General features: G+C 39.5%; 1 protein-coding gene across 7 annotated transcripts; it reads left to right on the top strand.

The window, feature by feature from the left end:
• The first annotated feature begins 838 nt into the window (after nt 1-838).
• On the top strand, nt 839-13,797 carry LOC138755189 (programmed cell death 1 ligand 1-like). 7 transcript variants are annotated; one of them, XR_011352095.1, is made up of 8 exons: nt 854-937; nt 1,230-1,383; nt 4,342-4,410; nt 5,768-6,127; nt 7,227-7,505; nt 9,714-9,848; nt 11,031-11,147; nt 12,057-13,797. XR_011352095.1 is itself a non-coding variant. In XM_069920703.1 (6 exons), the coding sequence occupies exons 2-6, from the start codon at nt 4,356-4,358 to the stop codon at nt 12,092-12,094; spliced, it is 867 nt and encodes a 288-aa protein (XP_069776804.1). In that variant the 5' UTR covers nt 839-937; nt 4,342-4,355; the 3' UTR covers nt 12,095-13,797. The 7 variants fall into 7 exon arrangements, 2 of the variants coding, with proteins under 2 accessions (XP_069776804.1, XP_069776774.1); XR_011352096.1 differs by having other exon boundaries at nt 904-937; nt 1,218-1,383; XR_011352092.1 differs by lacking the exon at nt 1,230-1,383 and having other exon boundaries at nt 839-937.
• Nucleotides 13,798-22,721: the final 8,924 nt, after the last annotated feature.

Raw genomic sequence — 22,721 nt, 5'->3', positions numbered from 1 at the left:
CAAGTCACTGAAGTGGCTGGTTACAAGGAATCAGTTGTGGGTGTCTAACAAACAACAAATCTCTCACTGAAAACCAACAAGAACCTCTCTGAGTGGAACCATTTACCTTTCAAGCACCCGAGCCTGGTGAACTTAATATGTGTTCAATTCTGTGCACAGTATAGGAATTGCCTGCAACCAGTAAACTTGGAGGAATGAGAAGTGGGATTGGTTTGTGAATCAAATAACTTTTCTAAACTCACACACACATCACATACACATGCGCTTAGAATTAGAAGGGGGTGAAGTTAGGTTAGTTAAGTTCATAGTGATAGTTAAAGTTTGATCCTGTTTTCATGTTTAAAGATAATTAAAAGCAAATTTTGTTTAAGTAACCATTTGTCTTGGTGAATATCTATTGCTGTTGGGTTTTGGGGTCTTCTGGGCTCTTAACACAGTCACCTGAATAAAAAGGCTGGTGGAGGATGAAAGGGGGGGGGGGGGGAGGAGTACAGGCCAACAGACAAGAGGGCACAATTGGACATGAGAGGAAAGATGAGAATTGATGGGGGAGGCTCTGTGAATTAACGCTGGTCGAAAGGAGACAGAGAGAAAAGGAAAGAGATAGACAGAACGAGAAGAAAGAAGATACAGGGACTGCCTTCTCTTGTTTGGGAGGGTGGCTGGTGAGAAAGGGGGTTCACTGACATGTTCCCCTCAGAAGTGGTCTTAAGAGCACACATTGTCGTTATAAATGCATCACAGCCCTGTCATAGAGAGTGGAATGTCCAGCATGAGTTAAAAATCCTTTACACGACTAGAAACGGGATTTTCTGGCTCAGACTCGTGACGCGACGATGCTCTCTCTATATATAGAGAGAGAGAGAGATCGTCGCGCCAGCTGGGTTCAGTGAGGAACTGGCGGAGTAGCTGACTTGAATAAGGAAAGGAGTCGAAGGTAGGATAGGCTTGTATGTGTCCTCCTCTCTTCATTGTTGCCTTAAGCATTACAGCTCCTACTGTCAAAAATGAGCAAGATGGATGACATTAAGAGACAAAAAAAAAGTTTTAAGAAATTAAGTGGGTCATGTGAGCGGTTGGTGAAAAATCAGATCAGTACCTTTATGTGCTTATCGAAAAGTAAAGATCAGCCAATATTGGTGTGGGTGAAATTTAGCATTGAATTCTCGAAACTTGTTGAATTTGAAGGAATTCTGCTGTTTATTGTAACATTATAGTTTTTTTTAAAGTTAAAATTATTTGGGGAATTTGCTGGCATTTAAGTACTCACCCCGAACTGCCTTTGAGATCATCGTGGCGTGTTGGCTTCGTCAACCCCCCTGATCATTGAGCTGTGGGTGCGTTCACCGAGCCTCCAAGACAAGTGCGATCATCTGTGAGCAGGTGGGTCAGAAATTGGTGGATGGGGGCTATTTGAGTCGTGATGCTTGTTCTGGTCCCAGCCAGAGTATGTTGTCCCGTAAACTCCTTCCCGGGTCTTCATCCGCAGGGCTTTGTTTCTTGGCTGAGGGGCGGGTGGGAAGATGACTTTTCATCCAGGCGAAAGGGAATATCTTGCTTCCTGCCACTCTTTGTAATCCAGCGGCAGTTCGCTAACTTTATCTCGACTCCTGGCCTGGCCATTGTGGAGCTCCTCCAGTACAGGGACATGTACTCCAGGGATTTGTCCTGGAAAGTTGTTTTTGCCCATTAAAAGTCTGTCCACAAATTGCGACGTCCCATTGTCCAAGATGTGACACCAGCTGCTGTTGGCGAAGCTACAAACAGCAGAACGGAGTACCTGGGGATCTTGTGGTTCCCAGGTGGAACCAGGGGAGTATTGAGCAGTGCGGAGCCCTGATTCTTGGAGACCAAGGCAGCAGCCACTCTCACCATCCAGGGACTTGGAGGGACAGCTTCGCTGTCACTAACTGTTCAGGAAATTGAACGATGATCATGAGTTTATTCGCATCTACATTTGGACAATGCACTGAGAGGTAAGCTGTTTGTTGCACCGAACATAGATAGCCCCTTGTGTAATGGCCCCAAGACGCAAATGTGTAACCAAAGGAGCACACCTAAAATCATTGATATTTGAATTAAGCAAGTCTTTTGGACTGGCTGGATATAATCATGTGGAAATAGTACTAGATGTTTTCCCAGGGAATTTGCCTTTATTTGTGGACTAAGTTCTCCCATTGGCTCCATAATTACTTTATTATTGTTATTGATTTGATTTGTCATTAACTCCCAATGACAACAGGCCGTTTCTAATGATGGGGCAATTAAATTGAACTCTATTTTGCATTTGTAATGATCTACATTAAATTTTGACTAAAACAAACATGATTATTGTTAAATTTAATTACTGCATCGCTATTGTAAACTGAAGCCATTGTTGGTCTGGTTCATGATGTTTACCTTCGTGGAGAATGTAATTGACGTTATCAATTATGAGATTGCTGTAACCTGCAATTTGAGCCTTGACTTTCTCATCGGAAGATCACAGTCTGTAGGAATTGGAAACCATGTTTCCTCCTCACTGATCATGAACACAGGTGCACTCCAAGGATGTGTGCTTAGCCCACTGCTCTTTTGGTTATATATACATCTATGACTGTGTGGCCAGGCCCAATTCCAATGCCATTTACAAGTTTATTGATGACACCACAGTTGTTGGCAGAATCACAAATGGCAATGAGGAAGCGTACAGGAGGGAGATAGATCAGATCATTGAATGGTGTAATGACAACAACCTTGCTCTCAACATCAGCAAAACAAGGACACGATTGTGGACTTCAGGAGGAAGTCAGGGGAACATGACCCAGCTCATTGAGGGCTCAGTGGTGGAGAGGGTCAAGAACTTCAAATTCCTGGGTGTCAACTTCTCCAAGGATCTGTCCTGGAACCTCCACATTGATGCAATCACAAAGAAGGCTCACCAGTGGCTATACTTTGTGAGGTGTCTGAGGAGTTTTGGTATGTCACAGGTGTACTGTGGAGAGCATTCTGGCTGGTTGCAACTCTCCGGACAATCTCCAGAGGGTTGTTAAATCAGCCTTCACTCCATCGAAGACATCTACATGAGGCAGTGTCTTTTTTTTTGGATAAAAATGCCTCTATCCTCAAAGACTCCCTCACCACCCAGGCCATGCCATCTTCACTCTGCTACCATCGGGGAAAAAGGTACAGGAGCCTAAAGACGAGCACTCAGCGGCACAAGGACAGCTTCTTCCCTGCTGCTATCAGATTCCTGAATAATTAATGAACCAAAGACACCACTTTTCATGTACTATTTTTTTATATATAGTAATTGTTGTAAGAAGGTTATAATATGTTCATTTGCACTTTGAAGCTGCTGCACAACATTGAATTTCATGACAAATCTTAATTCTGATATGAGCCTTTTGAAGGCATTGATTCAAGTTATGTTTTTTTTAAAATTTGTTTTGAGTACAATGGTAGAATTGGTAGACACAGAGTGGTAAGAGTCTGGAATGTGCTGCCAGCTGGAAGTGGTGAATGTGGGCTCAATTTTAAAAATTATTTTATTTTGGATTTACAAAGGCTCATGTAAATTCAACAATCAACAGATTACATTCTTTTCCCATGCAATATAATTTAGAGTCCATTTCCCTTCACCTCCCCCCATCCCTGCTACTCCCTTCCCTCCCCATCCCTTAAATTATAAAAATACAAGAATACAGAAATACAAAAACCGCAAATACCAGTGAAATCAATGATTCCCCTTAAGGCTAGAGAACCCTGATTGTTAAATAAAAATGGGTGGGGGCAAAAACACATTGTCTGTGCCCCATTCCTCAATTCACACTCGTAGTCAATTACTTACCAAGAGTGTGATTTGGGGAATGGGGTGCAGATGATGTGTTTTTGCCCCATCCATGTTATTTAAGAAGGATTTGGACAGGTACATGGATGGGAGCGATATGGAGGAATATGAACTGGGTGCAGGTCAGTGGGGATAGGTACAGACTAGAAGTGCCAGAGGGCATGTTTCTGTGCTGTAATGTTCTATGGTTCCAGTTTCTATGGCTTTGAATTGAACTTTTAAGATGATGCAGTTTGCAGGATAAGTGTTGATCAATAACATAAATGAGTTGTGAACGATTATTTAACCATTATAAAATGGAAGTGAAAAACAGCTGACTGATTCCATAAACTCAGACTTCCCACTGTTGTCATTTACAGTCTAACTGTGTAAACCCATAATGACCATCTTGTAGGTCAGCTGAATAAGAATGCAAAACTTAAACAGATTAATACTTGGAGAGAAGAAAACTATATGTAACCATTTCTGTAATAAACTATAATTAATGAATTGGAAATTGTGCTTTCATTCAGATACCTTTGGAAACATGAAGAATATGTCATTACTTTTTATTCTGGGAGCTTGCTTTCCCTTGAATACAGGTATGAAATTAACCTTTGAATTTGTAAAGTACTATTGTCAGCAACAGATGTGCACCTCAAAATAAAATGTAAAAAGGAAAATAGATGTGCCAGCTGTTATAAAGAGGAGAGGGTTGAGGATCCATTGGAACTCACGACAGTGGCTTCTTTCTGAAATGCTGGTTGATGACTGATTCAGGCTATCATGGGACTTGAATCCAACCACCTTGAAAAGACACTCCTAGCCTGTAATCCAGGGCTGCAATGCTTTCTCCTGAACTTTCAATGCACTTGTTTCTCATCTCTTTGATTCAGATCAAACAGACTAAACAATCCTGGATTTGTTCTCCTTTATAAGTAAAGGAGAACATAGAAATCTACAGCACAGTACAGGCCCTTCACCCCACAGTGTTGTGCTCACTTATAACCTACTCTTAACAACTGCCTAAAAATTCCCTATTGCATAACCCTGCATATTTCTCAAATCGATTAAACTATTGAATAGTCTATTAAAAGATTTGAATAGTATCTTAAAATAATTGGATGATTTTAGGCAATGAGGGCTGGAACAGAGTTGGCTTCAACATCCCCAGGTTAAAGACAGACAAATTGAACTGCATTGCTGTTCCCGATAACTATCCAGCAATCCTTGGTGCCAATACTTCTCCATGTGAGAATAGAATTGTGATTTCCTCAAAACGTCCTGCAGTGATGTGGGCTCCTGGCTCGCAATTGCCTAGACTTTCAAAGCAAAAGGCTTCAGGAGAAGGTTTTAAGAGTGGAGAAATGTAATCTGTTCATCTCCCTTCCCCATAGGAACCTGCTGAGTCCTCATGGTGGAGTTGGAAATTCCCAGAGAGAAATTTCTTGGAACAATTCAGTCCATAAATATACTTAATGAAGTTCTAAACTGCTCATAGAATTTGTTCAATATTTTTTTTTAAAAAGTAATCGTTGACAAAACAACTTTCCATGATTTAGTCGTAAGTGCCAAATTACAAGCAAAGTGAGACAGAATTAGAATGGTAACTAACATTATCATTAACCACTATTTAATTAGCTTGATGGTAAGAAGTACTTGTATGTATTAAATGCAAGTTAATCTAAATTCCTGGCTACAATTTCAGTTCTTGGGATTCCAATTTTAAATGCCATTTTCTGGTCAGATACGAGTTATTGCTTTCAGTTAACCACATGGTGAAAATTCAGGGGTTGTTTTCTGATTGTCCCACTGGAAGAGCAGTGGAAAACTTGGAAAGATATCAGGACTTGTCTAGCGGCATGAATGTGGGGTTGGCTTCAGGAGCTAGGAGAACTGCCAGAGAAATTGACATTTCTATAGAAATCATTTGAGTAACACCAATTTCTGTTGTTTCAGCTCTTTTTATGGTCACTGCCCCCAAGCTGTCCTACACTGCATCCTATGGGAATAACATTACTATGGAGTGTACATTTCCAGTTGAATCCAATTTCCATATGAATACGTTAAAAGTTTACTGGTATCGTATCCTGAACAATGGAACGACACAATTGGTGTATAAACTGTTAAAAGGCAAAGCAACTCTCCAGGACCAACACATGGAGTACAGAGAAAGAGTGAACCTGGCACTGGATGAGCTCCACAATGGACGGGCAGTACTGGTGATAAAGCAAGCGCGAATTAGTGATGCAGGGACCTACCGCTGTGTTATTGCTGTCAACGGAGTGGATTATAAAGAAACTGCACTCAGAGTCACAGGTAAGCAAGATATTCCCTTTCTCTCTGGCCCAGCAAATAACTGGTTATTTTAATTATAATGGAATTCATCAGAATAAACTAACAGAATAACATCTTGATGCCTCCATGATTTCAGCTTTTCCTGCATCCTTCCCCAGTCCTGAAGTTCTCCATTTCATCTGCATGTCTATCCATCCTAAATTATAATCACTGCAGGTGCCCCTCTAATTGCACATTATCTTGACTTGAAAACCTTCTGCTGTTCCTTCATTACTGTGAAGAAACTTCCAACCTGCAGCAATTCAAGGAGATGGCTGAATGCCATTATTTTCATTAAGCAAACAAAAAAATGCTGGCCTTGTCAACAGCAGCTACATCCCAAAAATGTGAAATAAAAATGATCCACCAGCAACAATATTTTTGGATATCAAATCTCAAAACAATGGAATATCTTCCTGAACTTTAATCAGCGTTCTGTCTCCTTGCTTCAATAAGCATGCTGCTTTAGCAAAGATTTTGGTTAGACACCAGACATCTCTTTAGATTTTGGGGCATCAAATTTTATGTAAAATAACTTCCTGTGAAGTTAATTGACAGTGTCCTGTTTGGCTGTATAATTGTGGTATGATAGCTGCAAAGCATGGGCATGGAAGTCATTGCAGAGGATTATCAGAATGGTCTAGAAGATCACTGGAGATCTCCCTTTCCTCTATTGATGATATTTACAGGGAGGGTTTCTTAAACAAGGCTCAAAGAATTATTGAGGTCCTTTCCTATCTAACATACAGTATCTTTGACCCACTTTCAGAAGGAAATACAAAAACATCAAAATCAGGACTGCCAGGTTGGGAAATAACTTCTTCCCACAGGGTGTGAAATTGATGCACAGTATCCTGTAAACTGAATAAATCATCTGAAAATATTTAAATGCAATATATTTATTTTAAATGGTATCTTTGCATAGATGCAGTATGTACGTGAACATTGTTTCATCTGGTTCTAGATGTACAGCCAGCTGATAATAAATTTGAACTTGGAACAGTTTGCTGAATTAAAGGTGTGACAAATTGTTGACGTATCACTCCCAAATTAAATCAAATGTTGGAATTTTATTTTACAGCTTCCTATAAAGACATAGTGACCCTCAACATCAAGGAAAAAGCGGAGACCGAATTTGTTTGTCAATCTGCTGGGTACCCTTTAGCTGAAGTAATTTGGTATTACGCAAATGGTACTGATCTCAACAAAACAGCCAATACCACCCACTTCACTGACACCAATGGACTGTACAACATACGAAGCATACTCCGGGTAGGGGCAGAGAGTAATGAAACTTATTTATGCATGTTCTGGATTAAAGAGCTTAATACGTCCACTTCAGCTGTTTTACGAATTAAAGGTAGGTCTCTTCAGTTTTTTTTATTGAACAGATTTCAAACAGTAATGAATTTGTAAAACTAGTACAGTAAAACCCCTGGTATCTATGGGGAATGGGAGATGATGGATTTTCCAGCTGCTTGATTTTATTTTTCAATCTTTTTAATTAAATTTAATACAATATGAAATGTAATATAGTCACTGCACGGAGCGAATAAGGATACATGATTGAGAAGATTATAATGTACAATAACCAATGAAAAATAATTAGTGTCATTATCTCCCCAAACACAGTCAAAGGGAAAAACAAAATTCACATTATACGAAAACTCCCTGTACTAATCTATAAAAATAAATATGAAAAAAAAACCACTGGAAAGCCTTGGAAGAACATTAATCAAACATAAGAAACCTAGTACTGACCCATGAGAGAAATTTGATGATATAGGGAAGGGACAACAACTCCAAAAGAAAAAAAACGTTAGAAGTTGTATCATAGAAAAATATTGGACATCAAGTTTCTTCAAATTCAATAGAAGAATCAAATGTAGCACTTCTAAAAAATTTTTTCTAAATTCAATCCAGCCTTGGTTTGAGAAAACCATTGGACACTAGTAGAAAGAGTGGGGTCCTTCCATCTAAAAATTACCCTCCTACTCATTAGGGTAGTGAAAACTGTCATCTGATAAGCAGTTAAGGGATTTAGCTGTAAATCAGTTGCAAGGATTGCTGAAAGAGTACCAAAAATATCTTTCCAAAACTAGACCGGATCAAAACGTGGGTCATGAAGCTACTTGCGAATTACACCTGTCACAAATGAATTAAAATTAGGAAAAATACAGCAAGCTTGTCCTTAGATATATGCCCCCAGGTACTACCTTAAATTTAATAGGGGAGTGTCGAGCACACATCGATGAGGTATTAACCAGTTTAAGAATCTGAGACTTTCATTTACAATCCCTTATTAATAGTCCTGCATTAAGACAAAAAATACTATACTGTAATTGTACTGAACAAACTTCACATGCCCGAATATATAAACCTTTAGGCATTTTTATTTTCACTTGCATTCTTTGGAAAACCTTTAACTATTAGGACATCTGCAGGTTCCTCCCACCCAAAAGATGAACAATAACATTACAGATAATGAACTCCACCTCACCCAAGTTTACAGATAAAGCTTCTGGCCAGAGCGACTCCTACTAAGCAGGAATAAGTAGACACTTTAAAAGAATCACCCCAACGACAAGCAACATCAACCAGCTCTTTGTCCTGGGTGATGCCATAGTTGTTTCACACAACTTTATTTAAAAGGCTGCTATGAGTAAAGCACAACCAAGACAAAATATTTTCTCCCATCTTGACCAAAGGCTTATGTGCAACTTCAGAGAACATTTAATTTTACAATTTTAAACTGGAGTATTTATATCTATTATTTTATTCTTATTTATTTTAATTTTTAAAATTTATTTTCCTTTTTTTTCCAGTTGCTTGAGGCTACTAGTTGCTTCAATTCCGTATTCCAGGAGTTTTACTCTATCTTCTTGTTTGTGATTGGCATTTCAATGTATTGTAAACCAAAATTTAATGAAAATAATGTTTCTTGGCATCTCATCTTTGCAAATAAAAGTTTGCTTTGATTGTTTACATTTTTCTTGCATGCATGTTGAACAAGCTTAGCATGGTATAGTAGCTCTCTTCTATCACTTGAGGCATTTGTCATTTTTCATTGGAAGATGCTGATTTCCTATTTTCAGAATCTCCCACACAATTCTGAACCAATGTTAACTTGAACATAACTGCTTTTGCTGTGCATTCATGTGAACATTAACTCTGTGAATTAAACATCTATAATGAAGGAAAATCTCCTGTATCGTTTCAACTTTAAACACTGTTTTACCATAATTTTGTCTGCAGTACTATGAATTTAAAATGCAAAGATTTAAAAAGCATGCAGTTAACAAATGGCTACCTTTTTTTATTGTATTCTCCTCTAATTAATAATAAGGAAAATGGATATCAAGTGTAAAATCAAACACTTGATAGAGGACATGAAGAATCATTTACAGAGTTTGCTCCCTCACCTGTTGCAAGGGGTGGGGTGGGCATCACTAGATAATTACCACTGAAGTTGGCAACCACACCTAATTTTTTTAACATTTATATCTTTGGTCATAATTGTATCTTGTATACGTCAAGCTAACTTATCACTACTTCTGTTTCTATTTAGAAATAAAAGGCATAGATGAGCAGAATAATACTTCCACGTCAGTGAGGAGTTACCTCATTGCTATAATCACTTTTTCTTTGATTGTTCTTGGAGTCATGATCCTGACCTGCATAATAAAGTCAAAGCATCAACAAGGTATGTTTCTGCTATACATTAAAGATTCAAGATTCCTACATTGTCATGTACAGAACACGTAATATCGCACAAAATTGCCTTCTGCCTGCCATAAGGCAGATAAATATTCATCATGTGTCACTCGGCACCCCTTGCAGTACAAGAGAAAGAAAAGCAAGGGTCCCTTCAGAGTCACTGTCTATGGATTTGCCTCTGCAGCTACACAGACTCCAGTTTCATTCATAAGCAACCTGAGCTCCAGATCCAAACCACTGCCACGATCAGGAAGCCTTTGGGAGCCCTTCTTGACCTCTGCACCCTCTTGAAGGCTCCAATGCCTTCTAGTCTTCAGAAGCCCTTAGACCATGTGGATTCTCCAACTGCAAATTGCCCGCAACCTAAGTGGTTCTTCAGTTGCTAGTTCACTGCCATGATTACCTTCCCTTTTAGGTCATTTCCTCTGCTTTTCCTCCTCAGTGGGAAGGGTGTTCTTCCCATTTCTGGTGCCTGGTGCCAGTCTTCTGCTCCCCATAGTCTGCAAACTCTCTTGGCTATTGCCACCATCTTGGGCACAGACCTCCTGCGGTTGTAGAATTTTCCTTGCAAACACCGTCAACTCCTTTAACAAGCCATTTAAAGCCTGTACAGAGCTGCCGGCTTTAGGGCCGGGCAGTTGAACCTTTGGATTAGCATTGTGTCTCTGCTCTATGCTCTCCTCTGTCTGCATCAGCGACAGCACTGATGTTACAGCTGCTCCAGAAGCACTGCCATTTTTTTTAATGTTTGATATACATATGATGAAAATTTTACTTTGCACTATACAAAGGTGTAGATGTTTTCATCTTTTACTTTAAATGCAACTTTTTACAAGTACAAACCTGTTTAATATTTATGCAAAAGAGGAGAAAAAGTCAGAACTAGAAATTTGTAAAAATATTTCCTGTTCTGAGTTATTTTCCAACTGCCATTAGGAAAGAAAATAACTTTGTCAAAAAGACTGGCTTGGATCTAAAAATAAGTCATTAAATGTTTGCAATTTTTTTGTGCATTAATTTTCTTGGGGGGGGGGGTGGGGTTGAGATGTTTTCCAGTAAACTAAAATATGGAAGCTAAAACAAGAGTTAAACCTTTAATTTTTGTTTTGAAGTAATTTTACTTGGATAGCAACAAAATTGAAACTAAAATGTTGTCCTCCTTGTCCAGGATGCAGTCCGATCCTTGGGGTGCCTGTGCATCTGCTATAACAGTCCTCAGTCTATTAGTTCTGAGAAGGAGAAATCTGACCAGTTCCTGCCCGATTGCTTTCCAGTGATCTTGCAGGCAAGTGCACTTGGGCGGACATTGGGCAAGGACAGGATTAAGCATTCAGGAGTGTGGGTGTACTTTTGGGCATGTAAATGCAATATTGCACTGACAAATCAGTGGAATCCACCTCCCAACCCATAACTAGGTGGAAAGATTGTACAGTTGAGATGTTTTGTACGCTTTTTGTTATGTTATTTCCAATAACTTGAGAGTGAAATTCAGACTTGACAAAGAACTGCTCCCAATCAACTAAAAGAAAGGTTGTGGGAAGTGGTTAATCTGTTACCACAGCAAATGTTGGACTTGCACATCCACTGTCATACCACTCTCCTTGAAATCCCCATCACATGTTAAAAGTCTTCCTCATAAATCATCAATAGCATCGCCTTGTTTTCACCATTGCAATTGTCTTGAATCCCTTAATTTCCCCTGTTGAGATGGAATCTGAATCCTCTTAATAGTCAAAACCTGAGTTTTGGAGGGGACAGGTTGAATGACTTTTCACCCTGAAATTTGAGTGTCCCTAAATCATAGTCACAAAGCTTGCTTAACTTACAAAGGCACCAAAGGTAACTTTCTTGGCTGGACAACAGTGAGTCATTTGGAAATGTTTTGGAACATCATGTTATCATGCTTGATGTTCGAGTTGTTTTTCTGACTTGATAAAGGTGTGTGGCCTTGTTGGTTAAGGGCAAACTACTGAAGAAATAAAGTTGAAAGCAAGGTGAACCACTGAGAGAATGAGTCTAGCTGAGGTGGATTAAATAATACCTTTTGGTTGGGGTTACCAGGATGTGCCGAAGGGTTCAGTTTTGGTTTAACACATTGAACTAAAATCTTCCACTGGGTTACTTAGTCAGGCTGTATGACAACTAATGTTCAGCAGATAGCTGTATTTACATTTGTATCTTTATCTGTGTTTAGGCAAGAAGAAACTATCTGAGAGCAGTTCACTCATATGAATGCTTCCTTGCTTGAAAAATACTTTGCAACAGCTGGAGTTTTTTTGTAAATGGATCTGTGGACATTTTTACTGGACTGAGCTGAAACAAGTTTTTGTTGAATTACAATGAACATAAACTTTAAAATGAGCCAACAGACTCTTTCCATTCAGTATCCTATTTCTCAATGAGTGCATTCTTGCTCCTTGTCAGTCACTGATCCTTTACTGTTTGATGATAATGGCATCAGAAATAGTTGCACTTTCACTGGAGTGATCCACACAAACTCAGAATTGACTCCAGATACTCAGTGTTAAATGTACTTGGAATAATGCTGTCTTCTTAATGGACAAACAACCATGCAGGCTGTGTCTATTGGCTGTTGTTTCTCCAGGAGTAACTGCTCAGTAGCAGACAGGAAAGGAAATTTTACTGGAATAACATACAAATGGATCAAACCAGATACAATATTAGAATTGAAGAGGCTTCTGGGCAGACACCTGAATGGGGATGGCAGGACATCTACCAAGTGCAAGCAGCAGGGATTTGGTTTGATTTGGACATGCTGTGCAGATGTGGCCGAAGGGCCTGTTCCTGTGCTGTACTGTGTGTGTGTGTGTGTGTGATCTTTCATTGGGGATTTTTTTTAAAGTCTACAATAAGAAAACATCATGAGGATAGACAGTCACAGAAGTTGGTCAACTGGGAAAGTTTCATGTTTTTATGGAAGGGGAACTTCTTCAACTTGCAACTTCAGCAAGTTGAAGTCTATAGCTGTGAATCCAATCCAGACAGCATTTGCCTTGAGCTAGTTTTGAAGCCAATTATTTCGAAGGAGAACAGAAGAATCTTTGCTCTGATATTTTAGATTCTGATCAATTTTCAAAATCATTTTCTCACCTGAAAGACCCCAGAATGTAATTCGGCTCATGAATGAAACTTAGAAATACAGTAGTGTATTTTTCTAGTTTTATTCACCTCTTTTAATAAATATTAAAGAAGAATACTTCCTTCTAAACTTGACCACTCTTCAGAGGCATGGTCATTTAATTAGGGCAAAGGCTTAGGATGAATGCAAGTGTATGTTGAAAACCAATAAGAGATGACTATTTAAGATCTTAAGGACTGTATATTGATACAATCTTAGTCAATTAGCAAAACCAGTAGCAGAAACAAGTGGGATAAATGTGTGGATTTGAATATCAGTAACTATTGTTTGTAAGCTTAAAAAGGAAATACTGACAAGTAAACAAATCCAAATGTGTAGATAATTTGACTGAAATTTCTAAAAATTTCACAATGTTATGCCAAAAAATAATTAAGGTATTTTCACTTTCACTCAATATTTGCTTACCGTGAAAAACTGCCAAGTTTGCTTTTAGTACAAAAAAAATCAATTGTTTTATGTAGGAAAACAATCAACTTTCTTTTTAAAAGTTATTTATTTTTTTAAGAATGAAACTGCTAATGTGAAATTGTGGTGTTGCAGGCAAAGATTTCCATAATTCAGTCAATGTCTCAGTTACTCATAACAAAATAATATTGAAATTTCAGAAATATTGTTTGTAATGGCCAAATTTTGCAAAAGATACTTTTTTTAAAAAAATGTTTAAATGTTACACTAAAGTCAGTATTTTAAATAGATTTTTATTTGTAAATATATTGCTGTATTTGGTCAATTTGATACACATTTTCATATACTATTAAAAATATACAATAATAAATTTTATAAGCCTTCTGTTTTTAAAAAATGTTTGTTTTTGTGCATTTAAGTCCAAGGTCATACTGCTCATTTAGAAAGTGCACCTGCTCATTTAGAAAGTGTTATGAATAACGTGAATGTTAAATTTGGTAGCTCACAAGATTGGCGGTAAGATGACTGGGAAGGAGTACGGGGGGGATAACAATTTTTTTAAGGGGGGGTGAATGTGGTGATATGTAATTACACCACTAGGTCATCAGGAGTCATCCCGGTGACCTTGTATATAAAGCAGTCCAGAGCTACAGACTAGCCTTCCAGGTTCGTCTTGCAGAGAGACAAGACCTCTTGGTGTACATATTAGTTTATTAAATTGTACTGTCAATAATCACACCAGCCGTGTGAGTATAAGACAGCTTTAATAAACTAATATGTACACTAATATATCATCACATTGACACTGAAATGTGATCAACCACATGCCTTTAGTGCAGTACAGACAGCACACTGTTTTCTCCTGTTCAACATGACAAGCTTTGGTTATAGCTGTGCTGCCCTTACTGTTCCTTCACTATGTGCACTTGACCAATTTAATAATTTCATGCCACTAGTTAAAGCTATGCCTTAACCTGGCTTGTCAATTCTTCAAAATTTTATCAAAGATTCTTAGGATCAAATTGGAACTGTGACCTTTTATCGCTTTGTTTGGTTATTTCTCAAGAGGAGAATATTTCCTTGAACAGTTCAAAAAAGAATAGTAGCTTTTACTTCATTGATACCCAAACAAGCAATTTTGATGATATGGAAAGATAGCTTAGCACCACATATATGCATTGGGTACAGGACATTGTCTTGCGTGAGTTTGGAGAAAATTAGATCTAACATTAAAGAGATCAAGATTAAATTTAACAAGATATAGGGCCCATTTATGGACTATTATTATAATTTGAATACATCGGCATGGGTTCTCTGGAGGTTTCCTCTTCAATGTCTGGGAACTGTGACTTGATTCCATGTTATTTGCTGGTGACCGTATTTAGTGGGAGGGGTAGGATTAGGATTGGGGGGGGGGTTCTAATTTCCTTTATAAGTAGAAGAGATTAGTCCAATTAGATAACCAACAATGAATATTTTGTAATATTAGAATATGTTTTCATAAGGGAATTTCTATTTTATTCAAGTATTGTGTACAAGTCGATGTATAAATCACTTATGATTCATATTCTATATTGCATTATATAAAAGTTATGTAACTAATATGTAGACAATATATAACATAATATTTCTGTCCACCAAATTAATAAAAATGTTAAAAAGAAAAGAAACCTGGCTTGCAACTCTCAGGGGCAATGCTACAATGGAAGCAAGTGATGGGGTGTTTGGGAATAAATAGTCTGTTCCCTGATATTCATCATTGCTTTATGCTGGGAGAATTGTGCACCTAAGGTTTTGGCCATGGGCAGAAAATCTTGGTGTACGAAGTGTAACAATGGAGCGGTGTCATACCTCCTCAGTATAGACTGAAGATTTCTACTTGTACGTGCACACACAAAAGAGAGTGACAAGAAAAAGTGAGGACCCAGGGAACCTTACTGAGCTTTATCAGAATATTGTAAGTTTCAATAGGATAATTTCTTATTCTTTTAATCATCTTCAGTTGCTTTGAGATCGCCTCTCCTACAGTAGGTCAGAAGCAGGATGTTTGCCGATGACCACACAAAGTTCCACTCTATCAAACTCCTCAGTAAATGAATTTATCCATAACATGCAGCAAGATGTCGACAGAATTCAGTCATGAGCTAATGATTAACAGGTAAGATCAAAGTACAAGATATTGACCAGCTCCAGCAGGAGAGAACTGATGCACCTACCCTGCATCCCGCATCGGACTGGTCAGCCACAAACGAGCCTGCAGCTGACGTGGACTTTTTACCCCCTCCATAAATCTTCGTCCGCGAAGCCAAGCCAAAGAAAGAACCCTTGATATTCAATCCTATTAACATTGCCAAGTTTCCTGCATTCAATAAGGGTTACTGTTGAAATTAAACTCATCTGAATACCTTGGTTTAGTATCCTGCAACAAGTGCCTGATCTCCTGCCAACACTAACCAGTTCCACCATCTACAAAGTAGAAGGGTGAAGTATGGTGGAATGTTCCCAACTTTGCTGGATGAGTGCTACATCCAGGACAAAGCAACCCACTTGATTGGTGTCTGCCACCGTAAAGATTAAATTTCTCCCCCATCAGCACACAGTGGCTTTTGTGTGTATAATACAATGAACCACCACAGTTACTCTGGAACACAGCATGCTAAGCACCTTGTAGGGCATCACATGCTTCCTGCAATATCTTCTAAAACAAATCTATCTTTAAAATCCCTCTGCGGTCTTAGTCTCCTCCTGAGACTTCTTTAAAGCAGCAGCAAGAGTAAACCTTCTAGATCTTTAAGCCTGCTTTGCCCTTCTTGGAGATAACCATATAACAATTACAGCATGGAAACAGGCCATCTCAGCCCTTCTCATCTCCTCTAGTCCCTCCTACCTGCACCTTGCTCATAACTTTCCATTCCCCTCCATATACCTATCCAATTTTTCCTCAAATAACAAAATGAACCCTGCCATCACCACTTTTCCTGGAAGCTCATTCCACACAGCCACCACTCTCTGAGTGAAGAAGTTCCCCTTCATGTTACTTCTAAATTTTGCCCCTTAACTCTTAACTCATGACCTTTTGTTTCAATCTCTTACCCTCAGGGAAAAAACTCATCCACATCAACTCTATCTATCCCCCTCATAATCTTAAATACCTCTATCAAATCCCCCCTCAACTTTCTATGCTCCAAGGAATAAAGACCTAATATTGCTCAATTATTCTTTGTAATCTAGATTCTGAAACCCAGATGACATTTTCATAAATCCTCTCTGAACTCTCTTCACCTTGTTGATATCCTTCCTACAACTCGTGACCAGAACTGCACATAGTATTCCAAATCTGGCCTCACTAATGTCTTGAACAGTCTCAACATCACCTCCCAACTCCTATATTCTATGCTTTGATTTATAAAGGCCAGCATACTAAAATCCTTCTCCACTACCCTATCCACATGAGATTCTACCTTCAGGGAATGATGCACCGTTATTCCTAGATCTTTCTGCTTCACTGCATTCCTCAATACCCTCCCATTGACTATGTACGTCCTGTTTTGATTATTCCTTTCAAAATGAAGCACTTCACACTATCATCATTAAACTCCATCTGCCATCTGTCAGCCCACTCTTCTAAGCTGTCCAAATCCATCTCCAATCTTTGAAAGCCTTCTTCATTATCCACAATTCCACCTATTTTAGTATCATCCACATTTTTACTTATCCAATTTACCATCTCATCATCCAGATCATTAATGTAAATGACAAACAGCAAGGGACCCAATACAGATCCTTGAGGCACACACCATTTGTAACCCGCCTGCAGCCTGACAAACAGTTAACCACTATGACTCTCTGGCATCTCCCTTCTAGCCACTGTTGAATCCATTTGACTATCTCAAAGTTAATACCTAGCACATGAACCTGCCTAACTAACCTTTCATATGGAACCTTATCAAAGTCCACATAGACAACATCCACTGCTTTCCCTTTATCAACATTCCTAGTCACCTCTTCAAAAAATTAAATGAGAGATTGGTCAAACATGACCTTCCATGTACAAATCTGTGTTGAGTATTCCTGATCAGACTCTGTCTCTCCAAATACTTATATATACACTATCTCTAAGAACACTTTCCATTAAGTTACCTACCACAGACGCCAAACTTACAGGCCTATAATTGCTAGGCTTGCTCTTCGAACCCTTTTTAAACAAAGGAACCACATTAGCAATATGCCAGTCCTCCGGCACTATACCCGTCCCTAATGACATTTGAAAAATCACCGTCAGAGCCGCTGCTATTTCCTCACCAACTCTCAAGGTCCTGGGGAAAATCTGTCGAGACCTGGAGTCGTATCCACCTTTATATGCTTCAAAAGCTCCAGCACTTATTCTTTCTTAATCACTACATTTTCCATAATTACCCTCTTTGCTTCCTTTACCCGGCACAATTCAATATCCTTCTTAGTGAATACCGAAGAAAAGAACGTGTTCAAAATCTCCCCCACCTCATTTGGCTCCACACACAGTTGTCTGCTCTGATTCTCTCATGGACCAATTTTATCCCTCACCCTCCTTTTACTATTAACATATTTATAGAAACCTTTTGGATTTATTTTCACCCTATTGCTAAAGCCACCTCATACCTTTTTTAAGCTTTTCTTATTTCTTTCTTAAGATTCTTTTTACATTCAATGTATTCTCCACATATCTCCTTTATTCCTTGTTTCTTATATTTATTGTAGGTTTCCCTCTTTTTTTGGAACCAAGTTTCCAATATCCCTTGAAAACCATGGCTCCCTCAAACTTTTGACTCTGCCTTTTATCCTGACAGGATCATAAAGATTTTGTATCCTCAAAATCTTACCTTTAAAAGACCTCCATTTCTCCACTACATCCTTCCCATAAAACAAATTGTCCGAATCCACTCCTCATAAATCCTTTCTCACCTCTTCAAATCTAGCTTTTCCCCACTCAAAAACTGCAGTCTTAGGTCTTGATCTATCCCTTTCCATAATTATATTGATGCTAATGGCACTATGATCACTGGATCCAAAGTGCTTCCCAACACATACCTCCATCACCTGACCTATCTTATTCCCCAGAAGTAGATCCAACACTGCCCCTTCTCTAGTCAGAACTTCTACATATTGCTGTAAAAAACTATCCTGCACACATTTTACAAATTCCAATCCACCCAGCCCTTTCACAGAATAGGTTTCCCAATCTATATTTAGAAAATTAAAATCTCCCACTATCACAAATATTTACTATCTCCCTACAAATTTGCTCCTCTCGTTCTCGCTTCTCATTAGGTGATCTATAATACACCCCTATAAGTGTGATTACCTCTTTCCCATTCCTCAGTTCCACCCAAATAGCATCCCTGGACGAGCCCTCTAATCTATCCTGCCAAAGCACCACTGTAATATTTTCACTGACAAGCAATGTTACACCACCCCCTCTTGCCCCTCCAATTCTATCACACTTAACTCAACGAAATCCAGGAATATTTAGTTGGCAATCACATCCCTTCTGCAACTATGTTTCACTAATCGCTACCATGTCATATTGCTGTGCCTATCAACGCCCTCAGCTCATCCACCTTCCTTTCTATGCTCCTAGCATTAAAGTATATGCATTTTAGAGATTTCCCACTACTTATTCTTTGTTTGCCCCTATCTTTACAAACAACTCAATTATGTTATTTTTCTATTATCTCCCCTCCATCTTTGTACAGAGCATCTTCTTTCTCTATCACCTGCCTTTCCATCCCCAAACTTTGTCTACAAGCTTTCTCTGTTTCCAATGTAACCTTCTCCTTGCTGTTCTCCTTCACTTGGTTCCCTCCCTCCCCCTCCCCCAACCATTCTAGTTTAAAGTCTCCTGAGTAGCTTCAGCAAATGTCCCCACCAGGATTCTGGTCCTCCTGGAATTCAAGTGCAACCTGTCCATTCTGTACAGGTCCCACCTCCCCCAAAAAAGGTCCCAGTGTGAACTGACAATAACCACAACAGCAGTGCAAGTGTTGTAATAAACTAATATGTACACTAAGAGGTCTTGTCTCTGCAAGACAAACCTGGAAGGCTAGACTGTAGCTCTGGACTGCTTTATATACAAGGTCACCGGGATGACCCCTGGTGACCTAGTGGTGTAATTACATCTCACCACACAGTGATCCAGAAACTTGAATCCCGACCCCTTGCTCCACCCCTTCAGCCACGCATTCATCCTCCACCTCATTCTATTCCTCCTCTTACTGTCATGTGGCACAGTCAGTAATCCTGAGATTACTCCCTATGTGGCCCTTCTTTTCAGCTCTCTACCTAACTCCCTGTACTCACTTTTCAGGACCTCTTTATTCTTCCTCCCTATATCGTTGATACCTACATATACCACAGCCTCTGGCTCATCTCCTTCCCACTTTAGGATATCTTGGACATGAGCAGCAGCATCCCGGACCCTGGCATCAGGGAGGCAAACCACCATCCAGTTCTCCTTACTGTGTCCACAGAATCCCCTATCTGTCCTCCTAACTATTGAATCCCCTATGACTATGCCCTCCTCTTCCTTTCCCTACCCTTCTGATCCACAGGGGCTGACCCTGTGCCAGAGGTACAGCCCCAGCTAGGCTGTTCCCCCCCCCCCCCAACAATACTCAAAGAAGAGTACCTATTATTGAGAGTTGCAGCCACAGGGGTCCTCTCTAGTATCTTACTAACTGTGATCCACTTATCCTCCTCCTGTGGCCTGGTGTGACCACCTGGCTGTAACTCTTATCTATGATATCCTCATTTCCCCTGACCAGGGAAAGGTCATCAAGCTGCAGCTCCAGTTCCCTAACACGATCCATGAGGAGCTACAGCTCAGCACACCTGGTGCAGACATGGACATCCCACATCTCACACTGAGAACCAGCAAACTCCCCTCACATTCATTCTTTTTCTCTTCCCTTCCTTAAGTGCAAAAGAAACAAATAAACAACTAAGACAATTGCTGTTCTTCTCTCTCTGTCATTTTCTTGCATTATCCCTTGATTCAGAGATCCAGTCTCCCAATGGCCACCCATTTCAATTCCCCACCCCATTCCCTTGCCAACATGTCTTTCCATGGTCTCATGTACTGCCAGTCTGAAACCACTCGCAAATTGGAAAAACATTTCATCTTCTGTCTGGATACCCTCTAACCAGCTGGCATTAATGTCGACTTCTCCAGTTACCATTAGCCCCTCCCCTTCCAACTTCTCCTTGTCTCCTTTCCTTTAGCTCTCTCTCTTTCCCTCTCTTCATTTTTCCCTCTTCTTTCACAGGGCCAAAATTAATTCTCACCTTTCCTCATATCCAATTAATGCCTCTTGTCTGTTGGTCTGCACTCCTCCCATTTTTTCCTTTCCCAGCCTTTAATTCAGAAGAATCTTTCTTAACTTGAGGAAGGGCTCAGGTCCGAAACAATAGTAATATACCTTTACCTCCTATGGACGCTGCTAGACCAGCTGAGTTCCTCCAGCATTTCTGTGATTTTACTAAAATCGCAGTGTCTGCAGACCTTCGTGTTTCACAGACATCCATCAACACTCATCTCAGTCCCAAACAGCTAACCCTCTATTAGCAATGGTGTCCCTGGTCCTAGACTTCTACCAGAGAAAAAAATCCTTCCATCCATGCATCTTACTGAGCTCTGTAAGAATATTGTCCGCTTCAATGGAATAATTTCTCATTCTAAACTCTCGAAATTAGAGTTTCATCTCCTCAATCTCTCTTCCCTGTGATCCCTCCATGGCAAATGTATCCTTTTATTTAGGTAAGGTGAGTAAAGATCCCTTTGCCTTCTGTGGGCAAGCCAATTCCAAATTCACGAAGCCAAGTTTCCAAGGATCCCATGCCTCATGTCTCTTTGGATCTGGCACCCAGAGGAAATGAATGAGGTCACAGGGATAACCATGTAAACCACACAATCAGTGCTCCATGTCAGGATTGTGAGGCTTTGGCTCTGCTCCTGTATATAAAGCAGGATTGTATCTTCTTTCTCTGCTCACAATCCAGTCTAGCTTGGAATCATTGCCACGACATCTCCACTCATTCTCCCAGTCAGGTTAAATACCAAAGAGAAAGGCTCATACATTTAACGCAGGATTTTATAAACAGGTTATTTTGAATTCCAATACTTCATGAGATATTATGAGTTACCAAGGTGGTAGTAAAATATATCATAAATGAAATGTATGATTTTACAACACATACATCATGTGTGTGGAAAGGGCTCTGAGAAGCTTTCACATTTAAACAGTAAAATTCAAAATGAATGCAAACATTTTGAATTGCTCCTCCCTTGCAATGTAAGGCATGTTCTTCTGCTTTGCACCTCTAATTGCTTGTATTGAATGGTTAAGCAGATGATCAATGGCAGTTGTTTGAAAACCATTCTTTCATTTTATGTCTTTGCACAGGAATTTTCATCAATATGTGAGGTGGAATTTCCAAATCAGCTTCTGCTGTGATCTCCCATGAATTAGGAAGTAGAGTGGGCCTCAAGATATTCCTCCAATCAGCCTCTCTTTTTTTTGTGAATTAGTTACATACTTTCCAGTGATTTATTGCACATCATGAAAGAAGTTCCTGAGCTCTGAGTGATGTTCCATTATCGATGATGTGAGTTGCATTTGAATTGTGTTTAATACCCTCTGAAATCACTGTGGCACAATCAAAGACCACTCGCAGACACAAAGCAAGTAGTCAAAGGCTTTATTAACCAGAAAACCTTGGCATGCCTCTACATGCTGCTGGCTCACATCCAAGACAGGTATGGAGGGAGGAGACGAGGGCTCTCAGCCTTTATTCAGGAACTTAGGGGGAGGAGCTACAGGTACAGAAGGCAGGCCAGCCTGCCCAGTCCAGTGAGGTCATGCCTGCAGTACTGCATTCCACCACAATCACTCAGCTGTTCATGAGGATTTCTCATACACCTGATATGCTTTCTTGGGCTCCAAGGGAAGCCACAGGCCTGATGCAGGACTATACTGAAGTTAACCAGTCCTGCACAACTATAAATTTCTTTTTCATCTTTTGTAATAGTAGCCTTCAGCTTTTGCCTGATAGATAGTTTATGTCTATTCAAGGCAGTGATCCAATGAACCAGTGAAATATTTAACTTTGCAACAAAGTCCAGCTCAGAATAGTAATGTGTTTATTGCCATAATAAATTTCTGTGATAACAGATTTGATCAAGGCATACTACTGTAGATGGGTTCCCAAGCTTCAATCTTCTCTCATACTGTAATTGCTCGCAGGTTTCAGGGAAACCTG

Source organism: Narcine bancroftii, chromosome 1, assembly GCF_036971445.1.
Source record: "Narcine bancroftii isolate sNarBan1 chromosome 1, sNarBan1.hap1, whole genome shotgun sequence".
NCBI lineage: Eukaryota > Metazoa > Chordata > Chondrichthyes > Torpediniformes > Narcinidae > Narcine > Narcine bancroftii.
This window is presented reverse-complemented; position numbering and strand designations above follow the sequence as displayed.

Excerpts from the sequence above, each read along its gene's own strand:
- LOC138755189 (XM_069920673.1), top strand. The coding sequence starts at position 4,356 with ATGAAGAATATGTCATTACTTTTTATTCTGGGAGCTTGCTTTCCCTTG. Across the intron at positions 4,411-5,767 it reads TTGCTTTCCCTTGAATACAG|CTCTTTTTATGGTCACTGCC; the intron begins GTATGAAATTAA and ends CTGTTGTTTCAG. Across the intron at positions 6,128-7,226 it reads AACTGCACTCAGAGTCACAG|CTTCCTATAAAGACATAGTG; the intron begins GTAAGCAAGATA and ends TTTATTTTACAG.